This window comes from Salvelinus namaycush, chromosome 42 (genome assembly GCF_016432855.1).
Source record: "Salvelinus namaycush isolate Seneca chromosome 42, SaNama_1.0, whole genome shotgun sequence".
In the NCBI taxonomy this organism is placed as follows: Eukaryota; Metazoa; Chordata; class Actinopteri; order Salmoniformes; family Salmonidae; genus Salvelinus; species Salvelinus namaycush.
The window spans coordinates 7,901,326-7,919,871 of NC_052348.1; the positions used below are offsets into that span (position 1 = coordinate 7,901,326).

Genomic DNA, 18,546 nt, shown 5'->3' on the forward strand with positions numbered 1-18,546 from the left:
CTGGCAACATATCCTTGGGTTTAGAGACACAGACTGATCTGTCTAAAGAGGATTGGAACCAGTACAGTAGTAGTTTATACTCTGAAGGGTGCCTAGATAAGAAAGGGGAGGTTATAGTGGTAGATGAGGTGACTGTGAAAGTGGAGGGCGACGCTCCTCCCACATGGAATGCAGATAGTCACCTAGGAGACGGACACTCACAGGGCAGAGATTTCTTAGATTACAGGAAAAGCTTAGAGACAAATCCAAATGTCGTTACCCACTCCCCTTTACATGTGCTCGGGGATAGCGACCCACTGTCCACGTCGATAGGGCCTTCCAATTCACACAGCCGCGTCCTTTTCGATCAGGTATTGAACTCAAACGACAGGGCTAGAGCCCAGGCTCAAGGAGGGGGAGCCTCATCAGGCAATAGTAAAGAGAAACGGTTCCTCTGCATGTTCTGTAACAAAGGCTTCCGCTGCCTCCAGAAGGTGGAGATCCACCAGAGGATCCACACAGGGGAGAAACCCTTTAGTTGTACCCAGTGTCATATGAGCTTCACCCAGGCTGGCCACCTGAAGAGACACCAGATGGTCCACACAGGAGAAAAACCCTACGGCTGTACCCAGTGTCACATGCGTTTCGCCCAGGCTGGTGACCTGAAGAGGCACCAGAGGGGCCACACAGGGGAGAAACCCTACAGCTGCCCTCTGTGTGAGAAGAGGTTTTCAGAGAGGACCTACCTCAGGATACACCAGCAGAAAAAACATTCCACTCAATAGAAACATAGAAATTAACCATTCCACCTGATAGCTTCTGACTTGAGATCAAACCCATCACTAAAGACAATGATGCATTTTTATTTTTGTCAGTAGAAAAGACCCACAGATGCATTTGGAATAACGAGATTAACAGATTTCAGTGTTGAATATTCTTGGATAGAATAATGCATCCAGACATTGTGTGATATATAAAGACATATATAACCCTAAAAAGCCTGTTACATGTTGTGTTTGTACTATGTAGGCCAGGGCTGGGCAATTGGCAGACATTTCTCCACCTAATGGCAAAATGTGTAGAATTGCAGGAATTTGAAAAAAATGTTTCTCTCTGCTGTCAAGAGGGGGGCCACTAAAATGTTTTGCTCACGGGGGGGGGGGGGGGGGTGTGTCACAGACCTGTGAGCCACTGCGGGCCCTCATGATGAGGTCAGATTTTTTCTGGACCCCACTCCCGTCAATGTTGCCATCTCTGGTGTCTCCACCTATGAGTAGCTTGCCAAACATTTCTGAAAGTACATGCACTTTTCATGTGTTCCAACAAATCTCACAAGTATCAGACACAGCAAGCTTCCAGCTATTATCTAATCATCCCTGCATTGACATTATCCCACCCCTGGTTAGTCACTATTGGCTTAAAAAGCCAAACTTAACAATATCTGGCAATACATTTTCAGCAAAATTGCCCGTCTGTCTGTATGGTGTAGGCATTTGTCTATCACTCTGTGTCGCCAGTTTCCCCAAAACCTTCTCAATTAAATATTGTGTTTGTATCTATTATTTGCAAACTTTGCCATGAAATGAGCAGCAGCAGTACAGAACCATCGCTAGACGGCACATTCGTCACTCGCTAGACGCACAATTAAAGGGCCAGATGCGCAATTAAAGGGGAATTAGTTTTTTTGTGTTCTTCCAGACCGACCAAAAAAAGTGTTCTGATGTGATTTAAGCATTTGATTTCGTTGTTTTCACTATGAGCAATTGTAATTTTAAGAGTGAAAAAACAGGAAAAATATAACATGAGATCATTTGGGGGGGAATCTCATTTTATAGGGCCCCCCCTTAGTTGTTTATTAACTATGAATTTACCAGGTATATTGACAGAAAACACAACTTTCTCTCACACTAAGGACCCAGGGAAGAGTTGCAGGGGAGAGAAGAACGTGCCTTTTTGAAAGCTAGGGGAAAAAATAGTGGCTTGGAACATGTTTCATTTTTTTTTAAAGTAGCTCTTATGCTAGAAAAGGTTGGAGACCCCTGCTGTATGATGTTCTCAAATGCATGTTCATAACTTCCATTCAAGTACTTATTTTTTTTACCCCAACGACACTTTTAATGAGAAAATGAATGCAGTTTATCAAGTTCATGCAGATTTTTTAAAATGAGACGTACAGTTGAAGTCGTAAACTTTACATGCACCTCAGCCAAATACATTTAAACTCAGTTTTTCACAATTCCTGACATTTAATCCAAGTAAAAATTCCCTGTCTTAGGTCAGTTAGGATGATCACTTTATTTTATGAATGTCAAAATAATAGTAGTGATTTATTTCAGCTTTTCTTTCTTTCATCACATTCCCAGTCGGTCAGAAGTTTACATACACTCAATTAGTATTTGGAAGCATTGCCTTTAAATTGTTTACCTTGGGTCAAACGTTTCGGGTAGCCTTCCACAAGCTTCCCACAATAAGTTGGGTGAATTCCTCCTGACAGACCTGGTGTAACTGAGTCAGGTTTTATAGGCCTTGCTCACACAAGCTTTTTCAGTTCTGCCCACAAATTTTCTATAGGTTTTTGGTCAGGGCTTTGTGATGGCCACTCCAATACCTTGACTTTGTTGTCCTTAAGCCATTTTGCCACAACTTTGGAAGTATGCTTGGGGTCATTGTCCATTTGGAAGACCCATTTCCTGACTGATGTCTTGAGATGTTGCTTAAATATATCCACATAATTTTCCTACCTCATGATGCTATCTATTTGTGAAGTGCACCAGTCCCTCCTGCAGCAAAGCACCCCCACAACATGATGTTGCCACCCCTGTGCTTCACGGTTGGGATGGTGTTCTTCGGCTTGCAAGCCTCACCCTTTTTCCTCCAAACATAACGATGGTCATTATGGCCAAACAGTTCTATTTTTGTTTCATCAGACCAGAGGACATTTCTCCAAAAAGTACGATTTTTGTCCCCATGTGCAGTTGCAAACCGTAGTCTGGCTGTTTTGGAGCAGTGGCTTCTTCCTTGCTGAGCGGCCTTTCAGGTTATGTCAATATAGAACTTGTTTTACTGTGGATATAGATACTTTTGTACCTGTTTCCTCCAGCATCTTCACAAGGTCCTTTGCTGTTGTTCTGGGATTGATTTGCACTTTTCGCACCAAAGTACGTTCATCTCTAGGAGACAGAACGCGTCTCCTTCCTGAGCAGTATGACAGTTGCGTGGTCCCATGTTGTTTATACTTGCGTACTACGGCTTGTACCGATGAACGTGGTACCTTCATGCATTTGGAAATTGCTCCCAAGGATGAACCAGACTTGTGGAGGTCTACAATTGTTTTTCTGAGGTCTTGGCTGATTTCTTTTGATTTTCCCATGATGTCAAGCAAAGAGGCACGGAGTTTGAAGGTAGGCCTTGAAATACATCCACAGGTACACCTCCAATTGACTCAAATTATGTCAATTAGCCTATCAGAGGCTTCTAAAGCCATGACATAATTTTCTGGAATTTTCCAAGGTGTTTAAAGGCACAGTCAACTTAGTGTATGTAAACGTCTGACCCACTGGAATTGTGATTAAGTGAATTAATCTGTCTGTAAACAATTGTTGGAAAAATTACTTGTGTCACGCACAAAGTAGATGTCCTAACCGACTTGCCAAAACTATAGTTTGTTAACAAGAAATTTGTGGAGTGGTTGAAAAACGAGTTTTAATGACTTCAACTGTATGTGTGGTTTTCATATGGAGTATTTAAAACTTGTTTCTGTTTAATAAACACAAAATGGGACTTTTCATTCTAAGACTTTTGAGATTCTCTTTAATATACATCACATATGATCTCAACCTATTCTGCATACACCCGACAGTGCTTTATAACCAATATACACTTACTAAATATACCTACACACTAACAAACACCTACTCTACACGTCCAGTCAGGTTTGTCTGACTTTTGACTTATCATAGCTAACTTATTTTTTTACCCACAACATCATATTTATGTCCAACAACAATGAAGTCATTCTGTAAATACAGATTCAAACGTATAGGGTATGGGTGAACACTCCATGTTGAAAGTGTACTTATCTGTGTGTACGTACCTGATGGAGTGTTATTTTATTTTACCTTTATTTAACTAGGCAAGTCGGTTAAGAACAAATTCTCATTTTCAATGACGGCCTAGGAACAGTGGGTTAGCTGCCTTGTTCAGGGGCAGAACGACAGATTTGTACCTTGTCAGCGCAGGGATTCGATCTTGCAACCTTCCGCTTACTAGTCCAACACTCTAACCACTAGGCTACCTGCCGTCCCAAGTGTTTGTCTGTGTAATCTGTATCATCCTGTCTCTTCCAGGATGAGGGTCCAGAGGTGCTGCTGGTGAAGGAGGAGGGATGTGAGGAGGGTCTGGGGAACCCTGAGGGGACCATGGTCATGGAGGACAACCAGACTACACCTCCTCCTGAACCCACAGAGGAACCAGCTGAGCAGCACAGGACCACACACAGTCTCACTGAGGTGAGCCCACTGTGAACTACTGTCTGAATGGTATTAGGTCAGGGCCTGTATCCACATAGCTTCTCGGAGTAGGAGTGCTGATCTTAGATCAGTTTAGCCTTTTAGATCATAATGAATAACAGCACTCTTACTCTGAGACTCTTTGTAGATACGGGCCCAGGTCTTGATGAATTTTGTCGTAAGTGTGGGACCATGCCTTTGAATTATCAAACCATTAAAGAGTGTCAAGAAATCAAATCAATTAACACGTTTGCCTAGTATCAAATCAACTAACATGTTTGCCTAGTACTCATAGCAGTCCCTCAACATATCTTACAGTCAGTAGACATGGAGGATGGGAATCTTGATCTGCTGCTGGTCAAAGAGGAGACAATTGAGGACGAACCAGAGAGCATTAACTTGCTGAGTGGACTAAAGATGGGGGAGCAAGGTAAGAGAGAAATACATATAGCCTACATACAGTAATAGATCTTCAATGGGAATAGTGATGCACCTGGCAATTGTTTTTCTCTTCATTCATAAAATGAAATCAGTAGAACACAAATTATAATGTACAAACTTGACCAAGTTATTGACAACAAAAAAAAGCCATGTTTGTAAAGTCTGTTTTCTAACCTCTTCCTGCAGGTGGTTGGTTGGAGGCTAACAGAGGAGACTGGGCAGCCAGCTTGGCTTCCCAGACCCCAACAGGTGCAACCAAGGGCCCAAGGGACATCACCACTGAGCAGGTCAGGACCAGAGGCGACATAGTGGAAGTCAGTGGATGGGACAGCGTCCTCAACTCTGGGCTGGGGAACAACACTATTAACCACAACCAGAAACAGACAACAGAACACAAAACAACAACCGAACTTAGTCTCCATGACAACAGACTAGCTGAGACCAGGGCAAGGTGTAGATTTGGTCTGCGGGGACGAGGAGGTGTCTGTCTGAGAACAGACTCGGCTAGCGATGCTCCGTCCTGCTCCTATAGTTGTGATTCAGAGAGACTGATGGCACCTCAGGTTAACCCCCTAACAGGTGCTGCCTTCAGCCTGCCTTCTATAGGATCTATCAACTGGAACATTGACCCTGCGACAACACAGACACTCCCTGGCCTTAATCCTCCTCACACTCTCCTAATGTTAAACCAGACCTCAGACAATGCCAGTGCCTCAACACTAAATAGCTACACAAGCCCATTGACAAATGACAGTAGTAGTAACGCTATAATCAGATCCGGTGGCAAAGAGAAGCGCTTCCAGTGTTCGTTCTGTGGGAAAGCCTTCAGTTTCCCCAAACAAGTAGAGATCCACCAGAGGATGCACACGGGGGAGAAGCCATTCGGCTGCCACCTGTGCCAAGCCAGTTTCTCAGATTCGTCCAACCTGAAGAGGCACCAGAGGGTCCACACAGGGGAGAAACCATTCGGCTGCCACCTGTGCCGGGCTAGTTTCTCCCACTCCTCCAGCCTGAAGAGGCACCAGAGAGTCCACACAGGGTAGGAATCCTACAGCTGCCCCAGTGTGAGAAGAGGTTCTCCCACCAGCTGAACATGCACCTGGAGGTCCACAAGGGGAAGAGGTTCTCAGAGAGGAGGTACCTCAGAATACGCATAGTGATATGTAGTACATTTATATTTACAATTTAGTAATTTAGCACACTAGTTAGTTTGAAGGTAAAGTGTTACCATAGTTAGCAAAGTTATTCTACAGTCGTGGCCAAAAGTTTTGAGAATGACACAAATATTAATTTTCACAAAGTCTGCTGCCTCATTTTGTATGATGGCAATTTGCATATGCTCCAGAATGTTATGAAGAGTGATCAGATTAATTGCAAAGTCCCTCTTTGCCATGCAAAGGAACTGAATCCTAAAAAAAACATTTCCACTGCATTTCAGCCCTGCCACAAAAGGACCAGCTGACATGTCAGTGATTCTCTCGTTAACACAGGTGTGAGTGTTGACGAGGACAAGGTTGGAAATCACTCTGTCATGCTGATTGAGTTCGAATAACAGACTGGAAGGTTCAAAAGGAGGGTGGTGCTTGGAATCATTGTTCTTCCTCTGTCAACCATGGTTACCTGGAAGGAAACACGTGCCATCATCATTGCTTTGCACAAAAAGGGCTTCATGGGCAAGGATATTGCTGCCAGTAAGATTTCACCTAAATCAACCATTTATCACATCATCAAGAACTTCAAGGAGAGCAGTTCGATTGTTGTCCAGGAACAGTTGTGACGAAAAAGGCCTTTTCCAGCATGATGGAGCACCTTGCCATAAGGCAAAAGTGATAATTAAGTGGCTCGGGGAACAAAACATCAATATTTTGGGTCCATGGCCAGGAAACTCCCCAGAACTTAATCCCATTGAGAACGTGTGAACAATCCTCAAGAGGCGGGTGGACAAACAAAAATCCACAAATTCTGACAAACTCCAAGCATTGATTATGCAAGAATGGGCTGCCATCAGTCAGGATGTGGCCCAGAAGTTAATTGACAGCATGCCAGGGCGGATTGCAGAGGTCTTGAAAAAGAAGGGTCAACACTGCAAATATTGACTCTTTGCATCAATTTCATGTAATTGTCAATAAAAGCCTTTGACACTTATGAAATGCTTGTAATTATACTTCAGTATTCCATAGTAACATCTGACAAAAATATCTAAAGATACTGAAGCAGCAAACTGTGAAAATTAATAATTGTTTCATTCTCAAAACTTTTGGCCACGACTGTACTTATCAAATGTATCGTTTTCTGCAATAAAAGTACTAAACTTCAAGTTGTGAGTGTATGACGATATTGTTGAAATTAAATACAAAAGTAACTCTGTGCTGACTGACTTAATTATATCTGGAGCTCTGAAGCAGCTGGTCACAAACCTTGGCCCCGTATCAAGGGCCTCATTTGTAATTGTTGGGTACATTTCCCACTAAATATCTGTGTGTCGCATTTCTGAAAAGACAGCACACGTACAAAAAGAGATTTATGAACATATGCATGTTTCCCGTTATAAATCAGACCCGTCTTGAAACTGAGTGCACGTGAACAAACATTAAAACTCTGCCTGAAAAACGCCCATCATTGACCTTTTATGGTGACAATAATGCTCTTATTTGCTGTATACTTTAAGTATTGGAATTAGGCCAAGGCCGTTTTATAAAGGAAATAGCAATGGTGAACTTGATCAAATGTCTCTGGAGGTGTTGGCAAAATATTTTAAACATTTACAGTGTCATTTGCTGTATTTAAAGTTTCTGAAAGAGAAAAACTTGCAAATTGTTGTGGACCTGTAAACAGATATTTTGAATTAAATAGGTTTGCATTTACTTCTTCCCGAACCTAAATATGCTGCACTGCCAACAAATAATTCAAAAAACTTCAAAAAGAAAGGAGGACCAAGGCACTCTTCATATGAAGAGTGCCTTGGTCCTCCTTTCTTTTTGATGACCAATTTACCCCTTTTACCAAAGAGCACCTTCTATCTACCAAAATATACTATAGTGTACCTTAGTAGTGCTTCCCTTCCTCCTCTTTCTACTAATTCTAAAAACTTGTCTAATATCTACTTAAAAGCAAAATATCAGCTTTCTGTTACTCTTTTAAATTCTACTGTACATTATAAACCACGCTCCCTTTCGGATGTGTAAAATACTTATTATAGCCTCTCTAATAGGCCCAATTTCACACTAAGGAGAGGCCCTTCAAGTGTAAGCTGTGTTACAAGAGCTTCTCCTTCCTGACTAACCTTATCAGACACAGGAGTATCCACAACGTGGAGAAATCGTAGTAGTGTAGCTTGAGATGTATACAATCTGGGGAACCATTCTTTAGCTGACATATTATAGTTATGTGAAGTGTTGTTGAAAGGAGTGATAACTGGTGTAACTGTGTGTAACTGTGGCGCCCAACGTTTGGTGCGATGCAGACCCGGTGGAGAAACAGAAGACACTGTCTGTACTACTGAGTTTTGATGTAGAGTCTTTACCAGATAAAGACAATGTATCAGTTATCCCGGGAGAGCTTTTGTCCCGAACCCATTACGGTGTTTTAGGTGTCAAGCTTAAGGTCATGTGGCAGCAGTGTAAAGGAGGGAGATTCCTAGATTCGTTTCTTTGGTGTTCATGCCCATGTTTGTCAACTGTAACACTGGAATGGAACTGAAATCACAGAGGATAGATGTGGTGGCAGCTGCAGAGAAGTACTTGGGTGTACAAGGTTTTACTGCAGAAGAGTTACAAGGTGTTTTCAACGATAGTGTATTGTCCTCCCAGGCTACAGGCCTGGTGTAGGATCAGATAGGGCCAAAGTGGTGGAATAATGAGTTTTTAATGGGTGTAGGGTTAGTATGTAGGGCAATTTTTTCACAAAATGTAATGAATTCATACTAAAGAATAGTAGGCGGATACATAGCCAATACAGTAGGTGGCAGCATGTACCTACAATGCTGTACCTTGTTTCATTGACATTTGAAAAGTGTTCTGTTTCCATCAAGCCTGTCATGAGTTTTTTTTTATCCGACATGTACTTTACTCGCATAAAAATGTTATATGGAAACCTGGTTAGTCATCAAAAATGAATCATGAGTCAGTAAAAAGAGTTGTTCAAAAAGAACGAACCGTTTACCGTATTAGAGATGGAGGAAGAAAGATGGCGGAAACCAATGTATTGTTTGAAACTGTGGGGGAAGAGAGCATGGAGAGGGATAATGAATGGGTTACAGTGGAGAAAAAGAAAGGAACGAGAAGTAAAGTTGAGGTGGAAAATTGGAAACTCCTAGACTCATTTTTAGTCTGAGGGTTTTGGACCAATGGAACCTGGGAGATCCTTTTGAAATCCCGATAAATGTAATGTTTGCGTTGGGTGAAGTAGCGTCAGTGAGGGTCACAAGAAGTGGACTTATTTAGATGTTTTGTGTGTCCGTGGAGCAGAAGCAGCACAATTTGGGCCTCAAGAAGATATGAGTGGAATGTTTTGTGTATATATCTTCAAAGCAGAGGGCCTATCAAGGGGGTTATCTCTGGGGTGACGCAAAGTATGTGCAGATGTAATACCTGAGGAAGTCGGTGGAGTGGTTGGTGCACTTTGACTGAACCGTATGGTAGAATGAGTGAAGAAATTAATTTCATCCACACTTTTGTTCTTTGATGAAGAGTCCCTCCCTTATGTAAAGGTTAACTATATGAGATACCCTGTAAAAGCCTAAATGCACAAACCCCGTCAGTGCCATGAATGCAAAAGGGAAGAGTATTGAATGCCAGCGGAGGTTAGACGCTGCAATTGTGGTGGCGAACATGGCCTGAATTCCAGGATTGCCCTATTAAGAGTGAAGGAGACAGGTGGCAAGAGTAAGGTCTGTCCAGTGTGTGTCCTACCTGGAGGCGGTGAGAAGAGTCGAAGGAGCAATATTAGTAGAGCCTACACCAGTGAATGTTCCCCGGCAACCGAGGTATCCTGATATATTGCATGTTAAAAAGGCAGACTTGTAGCATTTATTGCAATGGTCTTAAACTGCACAGCACAAATCCTGTCAAACAGTGCTTGACTTGGACAGAAATGTGCCTAAACTCATTTTGGGTGCCGGAATTGTTTATATTTAGGTGCATGAGCTCCACAATACTTATGAACTAATATTATATAAGGTGCAGGAGCTCTTGCAGTAGAGAAACTGAGCCGCCAGTGCTCAGCTACGGAAAGAATATGGATATACTGACAAGATACATGTCTCTCCGCCCTAACAATGGGAGTCGTTGTTCAAAGTGGCATGGCGGGCTGTCAAGCTCCCGTCTATCCTTTTTGTATTTGCGGATACATCATTATTGTAATACTTTTTTGAATATTCGATGAGGGTTGTTGACGTCAACCGCCTGTATTATATGGAGAGAGATGCTATTAGCCTCATGCCATGAATATGCAAAGAAATTTCGAGACAACTCTGAAATAAAGTGCTTTTTCTCAAAGTTGCCGGGATGTCACGTGTCCTACTTATATCAGTACACTTAACGTTAGCATTACAAAAAATCTATTTGATCAAATAAACCTAATGTAGCAAATAAGCCAATTTACAATTTTTGTTGACCAAATTCGACACCCTCATTGCCTCCATATTAAAACTCCTTGCTTGGTGGGTGAAACGAAAAAACGCCACCTGCTGGAGGGAGACAGATTTTCCGCCGAGTTGGGCCTCTGTCAAAGGATGGTCCCTCCTCACATCCCCCTGAGCCTGTGAATATCTGTGTGGCGATGTGACTTGAAATGGAATGGTTTTTTTTTGTGGATGATGTCGTCGTCCCCCCCCCCCTTTCCTACAATGGATTTATTTTATACTTGCATAGTTTACCACCCGTACAGTAAGAAGCGGCATGCACCTCTAACGATTGTTTGCGGACAGCCATAATACCATAGAAGAAGAACGAAACGTTCGCGAACTGCGCGTCACTGTGAACGGAAGTGAACAGTGACTAAGAACAATTTCCACGTTATCGTTTTTATTGTTGTTATTTAGACGCTTATTAACACACTGGAACTCAAAATATGAATAATTTAACTGCACAACATCACATACTTACCTCAGATATTCTTTAATTCGTGTTGGAGACAGGACTTGGTTGATAGTTATCTAATAGGTAACGCTATCTAGCTGTTAGCTAACAATGGCTAACTGTATGGTTTTTCACACTCAAATAGCCTCCATCATGGAGGTGTTAGCGAATGCAGCAGTGACAGAGATCTGTAAACTCGTAGACGACGACTATGCAGTGCTTCGTTTGGAAATTTCGCAAAGCCAGAAAGAAAACAGGGGATTGCGGAGGAAACTACAACTATTGGAACTAAAGGTGGCACGGGACCGCGCAGATAGGACAATTAGAGAGCGCGTCCTCGCCAGTCGTCCCAATAGTGTCAAGATACTTGACAGATACAGAGGAATGGCAAGAGGTACATTTTGCAGAGGCTGCGGGGCTCCCCTCTGCGCATGTGTTTAAATGTGTTACCCAGAATTGGGTCTTGTTCAGTTTTTGGATAGTATGCCATACTTCCCCTAATTACTTGGCTATCTTGTAAAAACATTTATTTTACCAGGCAGGTCAACATTATTATTTCACAAAGACACTCATTTTCTAACCAGATCCTTGATTTACTGACTTTCCTATTGTCATACTCAATTAAAATAATGTGATGCATATCAATTAATCAATCAATAAATAGTATATCAAGAAGTGATGAGAAGTGTTACCTTCCATCCTTGCCAATTGTAGACAGTGTCAATAGTGTACAATATAGCCTTGCGCATTGACAGTAACTAATTTAACCACCACTTTTCCCCCAATCACTCTCAGGTGAAGGACATCTCACTGGAGGCCACAGGAGCTTTGTGAAGCCAGCGGGACACAATACATGGAGAGATGACCAACCAATCACTGTTGATGAGGGGATTGGAACCTCAACACAGCATGTTATTGTGATAGAGGTTAGTGTCATAACGTAACATTAACAACAGTAGATCAAATGTGGCCTGTTTTATTTTTAGAAAGGATACCCTCAGCTATTAATTTGCTTACATGTACATCTTCATTTATCTGCCACAGGGGAGCTTGTGAGACTTCCCTACGACATTATCTAATTCATCTCATGTACCGGTAATAACCTCCTCTCTTCTTGTGTCAGTCTGGAGATGCAGAGGCTGCAGGTCCTGGGGTCAAGCAGGAAAGAACTGAAGGAAAGGACCCAAGACACAACAGAGACATCCAGACTGGAGCAGCGGCTGGAGTGGTGCCCCCTGTAGCCACGGAGGACCTCCCCGCCGCCGTCGCGCCCCAGGCCAGGCCCCGACGCAGCATCACGGAGGTCAGTGGAATGCTGAATGCCGTCCTCAAGTCAGAGAGACACAGAGACTTTAACTGTAACACACAGGCTCTTACACACAGGATCTGACCACAGATCAGAACCAGAAAGACTGGGTCTGTTGCCACTGGGCTGCCCCACTGCTAGAGGTCTTCACAGGTCCCCAAAAATGTACCTGTTCCAAAATGGAACTGGGGCATTACCACCCTGCCGCGATATTCAAAAATACATGAAAAAAATATGGAGACCCGTTTTGAACGGACCTGAGGACAACTAGACCCGTTACGTATAGACTTGGTCAAATCCAGACCCCTTTTGTTTTAAGCTACTTTATTAACCGGAGCTGATAAAGCAGGAGAGGAGGGATGAGAGAGGTGCCACTCTAGCAGGTGGGGGAGGGGCCGTACTGTGAGCGAGTGACAAGTGGAGGAAGAGATGAGACAGCAACCAACCAACCAAGCCAACTCGCGCTATAGTAGACTAATAGCTGCCATAGCTAGGTTATTTATCAGTAAATATGATTATGTAGTATCTGTCATGACTGCATCAAACTGGAAGAAGCTAGTTAGCGAGCTAGGCTAATTGAGGCGGCAGTGCGTGCTTTCTCATCCTACAGGTACAAATAACTCCATTCAGAATATTAAGTAGCAGCCTACCTGTTGGCTCTTGGTCGTTGTAGCCTATCCTTGTCCTTTAACATTTAGTTCCGTTATTTTAATTCCATCTTCCATTGATTAGATATCTCCTAACTTTTGTCACACGTAGCGAGGCCCTACGACTGTAGCCTACATCCGCCTTGATGACTTATGATTGGCCAACAACAACCAGCTACACGCTCCACTCATGAAAAGCAAGAGCAGCATCATAAATGATCACATTTTTCTCTCTCTACTGCAGCAGTCGTGTTCAGATCTGCCAGGCCCATTCTGGATAAGTCAGTTAAAATTACATATACCCAAGACCCGTGACATTATTTAGAATTCTTGATCCGAACCTGCTTGGGTCCCGGGTAAAGGTGGATACGTGAAGACCTCTACCTACTGCTCACGGCTCAAGAGTATTTACCGGTATTTCGCCAGAGGACAGTTCAAGGTGACATGTTAGATACTGGTGGTCAGGGCTTAAAATTAACACCCGTCACCTGCCAAATGCGGGTAGATTTTGGCATTGGTGGGTAAGATGTCTATTTCACCAGCCACGTTGGTGGGTGGTCAGGGCTCCACAGTGCGAGCTTTTCACTCGCATTTGTGAATACAAATAGTGAAGTTCGATCACATTTATAGTAAAATAAATGCTGCAGTAGTTGTTTTCAAAGTATTTCTGACGCTTTGTTTCATAGCTGGTAAATTAATCAAATCAAATTTATTTATATAGCTCTTCTTACATCAGCTGATATCTCAAAGTGCTGTACAGGAACCCAGCCTAAAACCCCAAACAGCAAGCAATGCAGGTGTAGAAGCACGGTGGCTAGGAAAAACTCCCTAGAAAGGCCAAAACCTAGGAAGAAACCTAGAGAGGAACCAGGCTATGAGGGGTGGCCAGTCCTCTTCTGGCTGTGCCGGGTGGAGATTATAACAGAACATGGCCAAGATGTTCAAATGTTCATAAATTAACAGCATGTTCAAATAATAATAATCACAGTAGTTGTCGAGGGTGCAGCAAGTCAGCACCTCAGGAGTAAATGTCAGTTGGCTTTTCATAGCCGATCATTAAGAGTATCTCTACCGCTCCTGCAGCCTCTAGAGAGTTGAAAACAGCAGGTCTGGGACAGGTAGCACGTCCGGTGAACAGGTCAGGGTTCCATAGCCGCAGGCAGAACAGTTGAAACTGGAGCAGCAGCACAGCCAGGTGGACTGGGGACAGCAAGGAGTCATCATGCCAGGTAGTCCTGAGGCATGGTCCTAGGGCTCAGGTCCTCCTCCGAGAGAAAGAGAGAATTAGAGAGAGCATACTTAAATTCACACAGGACACCGGATAAGACAGAAGTACTCCAGCTATAACAAACTGACCGTAGCCCCCCGACACAAACTACTGCAGCATAAATACTGGAGGCTGAGACAGGAGGGGTCAGGAGACACTGTGGCCCCATCCGACGATACCCCCGGACAGGGCCAAACAGGAAGGATATAACCCCACCCACTTTGCCAAAGCACAGCCCCCACACCACTAGAGGGATATCTTCAACCACCAACTTACCATCCTGAGACAAAGCCGAGTATAGCCCACAAAGATCTCCGCCACGACACAACCCAAGGGGGGGCGCCAACCCAGACAGGAAGATCACGTCAGTGACTCAACCCACTCAAGTGACGCACCCCTCCTAGGGACGGCATGAAAGAGCACCAGTGGGCCAGACTACACTCAATCATATGACCCACTGAAGAGATAAGTCTTCAGTAAAGACTTAAAGGTTGAGACCGAGTCTGCGTCTCTCACATTGGTAGGCAGACCATTCCATAAAAATGGAGCTCTATAGGAGAAAGCCCTGCCTCCAACTGTTTGCTTAGAAATTAAAGGGACAATTAGGAGGCCTGCGTCTTGTGACCGTAGCGTACGTGTAGGTATGTACGGCAGGACCAAATCGGAAAGATAGGTAGGAGCAAGCCCATGTAATGCTTTGTAGGTTAGCAGTAAAACCTTGAAATCAGCCCTTGCCTTAACAGGAAGCCAGTGTAGGGAGGCTAGCACTGGAGTAATATGATCAAATCTGTTGGTTCTAGTCAGGATTCTAGCAGCCGGATTTAGCACTAACTGAAGTTTATGTAGTGCTTTATCCGGGTAGCCGGAAAGTAGAGCATTGCAGTAATCTAACCTAGAAGTAACAAGAGCATGGATACATTTTTCTGCATCATTTTTGGACAGAAAGTTTCTGATTTTTGCGATGTTACGTAGATGGAAAAAAGCTGTCCTTGAAACAGTCTTGATATGTTCGTCAAAAGAGAGATCAGGGTCCAGAGTAACGCCAAGGTCCTTCAGTTTTATTTGAGACGACTGTACAACCATCAAGATTAATTGTCAGATTCAACAGAAGATATCTTTGTTTCTTGCGACCTAGAACAAGCATCTCTGTTTTGTCCGAGTTTAAAAGTAGAAAGTTTGCAGCCATCCACTTCCTTATGTCTGAAACACAGGCTTCTAGCAAGGGCAATTTTGGTGCTTCACCATGTTTCATTGAAATGTACAGCTGTGTGTCATCCGCATAGCAGTGAAAGTTAACATGATGTTTTCGAATGACATCCCCAAGAGGTAAAATATATAGTGAAAACAATAGTGGTCCCAAAACGGAACCTTGAGGAACACCGAAATGTACAGTTGATTTGTCAGAGGACAAACCATTCACAGAGACAAACTGATATCTTTCCGACAGATAACATCTAAACCAGGCCAGAACTTGTCCGTGTAGACCAATTTGGGTTTCCAATCTCTCCAAAAGAATGTGGTGATCGATGGTATCATAGGCAGCACTAAGGTCTAGGAGCACGAGGACAGATGCAGAGCCTTGGTCTGACGCCATTAAAAGGTAATTTACCACCTTCACAAGTGCAGTCTCAGTGCTATGATGGGTTCTAAAACCAGACTGAAGCATTTCGTATACATTGTTTGTCTTCAGGAAGGCAGTGCGTTGCTGCGCAACAGCTTTTTCTAAAATTTGAGAGGAATGGAAGAATCGATATAGGCCGATTAGTTTTTTATATTTTCTGGGTCAAGGTTTGGCTTTTTCAAGAGGCTTTATTACTGCCACTTTTAGTGAGTTTGGTACACATCCGGTGGATAGAGAGCCGTTTATTATGTTCAACATAGGAGGGCCGAGCACAGGAAGCAGCTCTTTCAGTAGTTTAGTTGGAAGGGTCCAGTATGCAGCTTGAAGGTTGAGGCCATGATTATTTTCATCATTGTGTCAAGAGATATAGTACTAAAATACTTTGTTGTGCAGACTCAGGACAACTGAGCTTTGGAGGAATACGCAGATTTAAAGAGGAGTCCGTAATTTGCTTTCTAATGATCATGATCTTTTCCTCAAAGAAGTTCATGAATTTATTACTGCTGAAGTGAAAGCCATCGTCACTTGGGGAATGCTGCTTTTTAGTTAGCTTTGCGACAGTATCAAAAAGAAATTTCAGATTGTTCTTATTTTCCTCAATTAGGTTAAAAAAATAGGATCGAGCAGCAGTGAGGGCTCTTCGATACTGCACGGTACTGTCTTTCCAAGCTAGTCGGAAGACTTCCAGTTTGGTGTGGCGCCATTTCCGTTCCAATTTTCTGGAAGCTTGCTTCAGAGCTCGGGTATTTTCTGTATACCAGGGCTAGTTTCTTATGACAAATGTTTTTTGTTTTTAGGGGTGCAACTGCATCTAGGGTATTGCGCAAGGTTAAATTGAGTTCCTCAGTTAGGTGGTTAACTGATTTTTGTCCTCTGACGTCCTTGGGTAGGCAGAGGGAGTCTGGAAGGACATCAAGGAATCTTTGTGTTGTCTGAGAATTTATAGCACGCCTTTTGATGCTCCTTGGTTGGGGTCTGAGCAGATTATTTGTTGCGATTGCAAACGTAATATAATGGTGGTCCGATAGTCCAGGATTATGAGGAAAAACATTAAGATCTACAACATTTATTCCATGGGACAAAACTAGGTACAGAGTATGACTGTGACAGGGAGTAGGTCCAGAGACATGTTGGACAAAACCCACTAAGTCGATGATGGCTCCAAAAGCCTTTTGGAGTGGGTCTGTGGACTTTTCCATGTGAATATTAAAATCACCAAAAATTTGAATATTATCTGCTATGCCTACAAGGTCCGATAGGAATTCAGGGAACTCAGTGAGGAACGCTGTATATGGCCCAGGAGGCCTGTAAACAGTAGCTATATAAAGTGATTGAGTAGGCTGCATAGATTTCATGACTAGAAGTTCAAAAGACGAAAACGTATTTTTTTTTTGTAAATTGAAATTTGCTATCGTAAATGTTAGCAACACCTCCGCCTTTGCGGGATGCACGAGGGATATGGTCACTAGTGTAACCAGGAGGTGAGGCCTCATTTAACACAGTAAATTCATCAGGCTTAAGCCATGTTTCAGTCAGGCCAATCACATCAAGATTATGATCAGTGATTAGTTAATTGACTATAATTGCCTTTGAAGTGAGGGATCTAACATTAAGTAGCCCTATTTTGAGATGTGAGGTATCACGATCTCTTTCAATAATGGCAGGAATGGAGGAGGTCTTTATCCTAGTGAGATTGCTAAGGCGAACACCGCCATGTTTAGTTTTGCCCAACCTAGGTCGAGGCACAGACACGGTCTCAATGGGGATAGCTGAGCTGACTACACTGACTGTGCTAGTGGCAGACTCCACTAAGCTGGCAGGCTGGCTAACAGCCTGCTGCCTGGCCTGCACCCTATTTCATTGTGGAGCTAGAGGAGTTAGAGCCCTGTCTATGTTGGTAGATAATGAGAGCACCCCTCCAGCTAGGATGGAGTCCGTCACTCCTCAGCAGGCCAGGCTTGGTCCTGTTTGTGGGTGAGTCCCAGAAAGAGGGCCAATTATCTAAAAATTGTATCTTTTGGGAGGGGCAGAAAACAGTTTTCAACCAGCGATTGAGCTGTGAGACTGCTGTAGAGCTCATCACTCCCCCTAACTGGGAGGGGGCCAGAGACAATTACTCGTTGCCGACACATCTTTCTAGCTGATTTACACGCTGAAGCTATGTTGCGCTAGGTGACCTCTGACTGTTTCATCCTAACATCGTTGGTGCTGACGTGGATAACAATATCTCTATACTCTCTACACTCGCCAGTTTTAGCTTTAGCCAGCAGCATCTTCAGATTAGCCTTAACGTCGGTAGCCCTGCCCCCTGGTAAACAGTGTATGATCGCTGGATGATTCGTTTTAAGTCTAATACTGTGGGTAATGGAGTCGCCAATGACTAGGGTTTTCAATTTGTCAGAGCTAATCGTGGGAAGCTTCGGCGTCTCAGTCCCCATAACGGGAGGAGTAGAGACAAGAGAAGGCTCGGCCTCAGACTCGCTGCTTAATGGGGAAAACCGGTTGAAAGTTTCTGTCGCCTGAATGAGCGACACCGGTTGACATTCATACAGCATTTCCCTCCAGAAGCCATGAGAAAGTTGTCCGGCTGCGGGGACTGTGCGAGGGGATTTATACTACTATCTGTACTTACTGGTGGCACAGACGCTGTTTCATCCTTTCCTACACTGAAATTACCCTTGCCTAACGATTGCGTCTGAA

The 18,546-nt window shown here is 43.4% G+C and overlaps 2 protein-coding genes across 3 annotated transcripts in view; one reads left to right on the plus strand and one right to left on the minus strand.

The window, feature by feature from the left end:
- LOC120034862 (protein glass-like) overlaps positions 1-18,546 on the minus strand; it is a 467,553-nt gene that overhangs the window by 133,912 nt on the left and 315,095 nt on the right. The window lies entirely within an intron of this gene.
- LOC120034817 overlaps positions 1-18,546 on the plus strand; it is a 32,013-nt gene that overhangs the window by 5,527 nt on the left and 7,940 nt on the right. Inside the window, exons 1-3 of one of the 2 annotated variants that reach the window (XM_038981458.1) lie at positions 10,909-11,399; positions 11,801-11,931; positions 12,129-12,308. In XM_038981458.1, coding sequence (XP_038837386.1) covers positions 11,117-11,399; positions 11,801-11,931; positions 12,129-12,308 — 594 coding nt within the window. In that variant the 5' untranslated portion in view covers positions 10,909-11,116. Of the gene's footprint in view, positions 1-4,325; positions 4,446-10,908; positions 11,400-11,800; positions 11,932-12,128; positions 12,309-18,546 lie in introns of those variants that run through there. The other variant, XM_038981457.1, reaches the window with a different exon arrangement.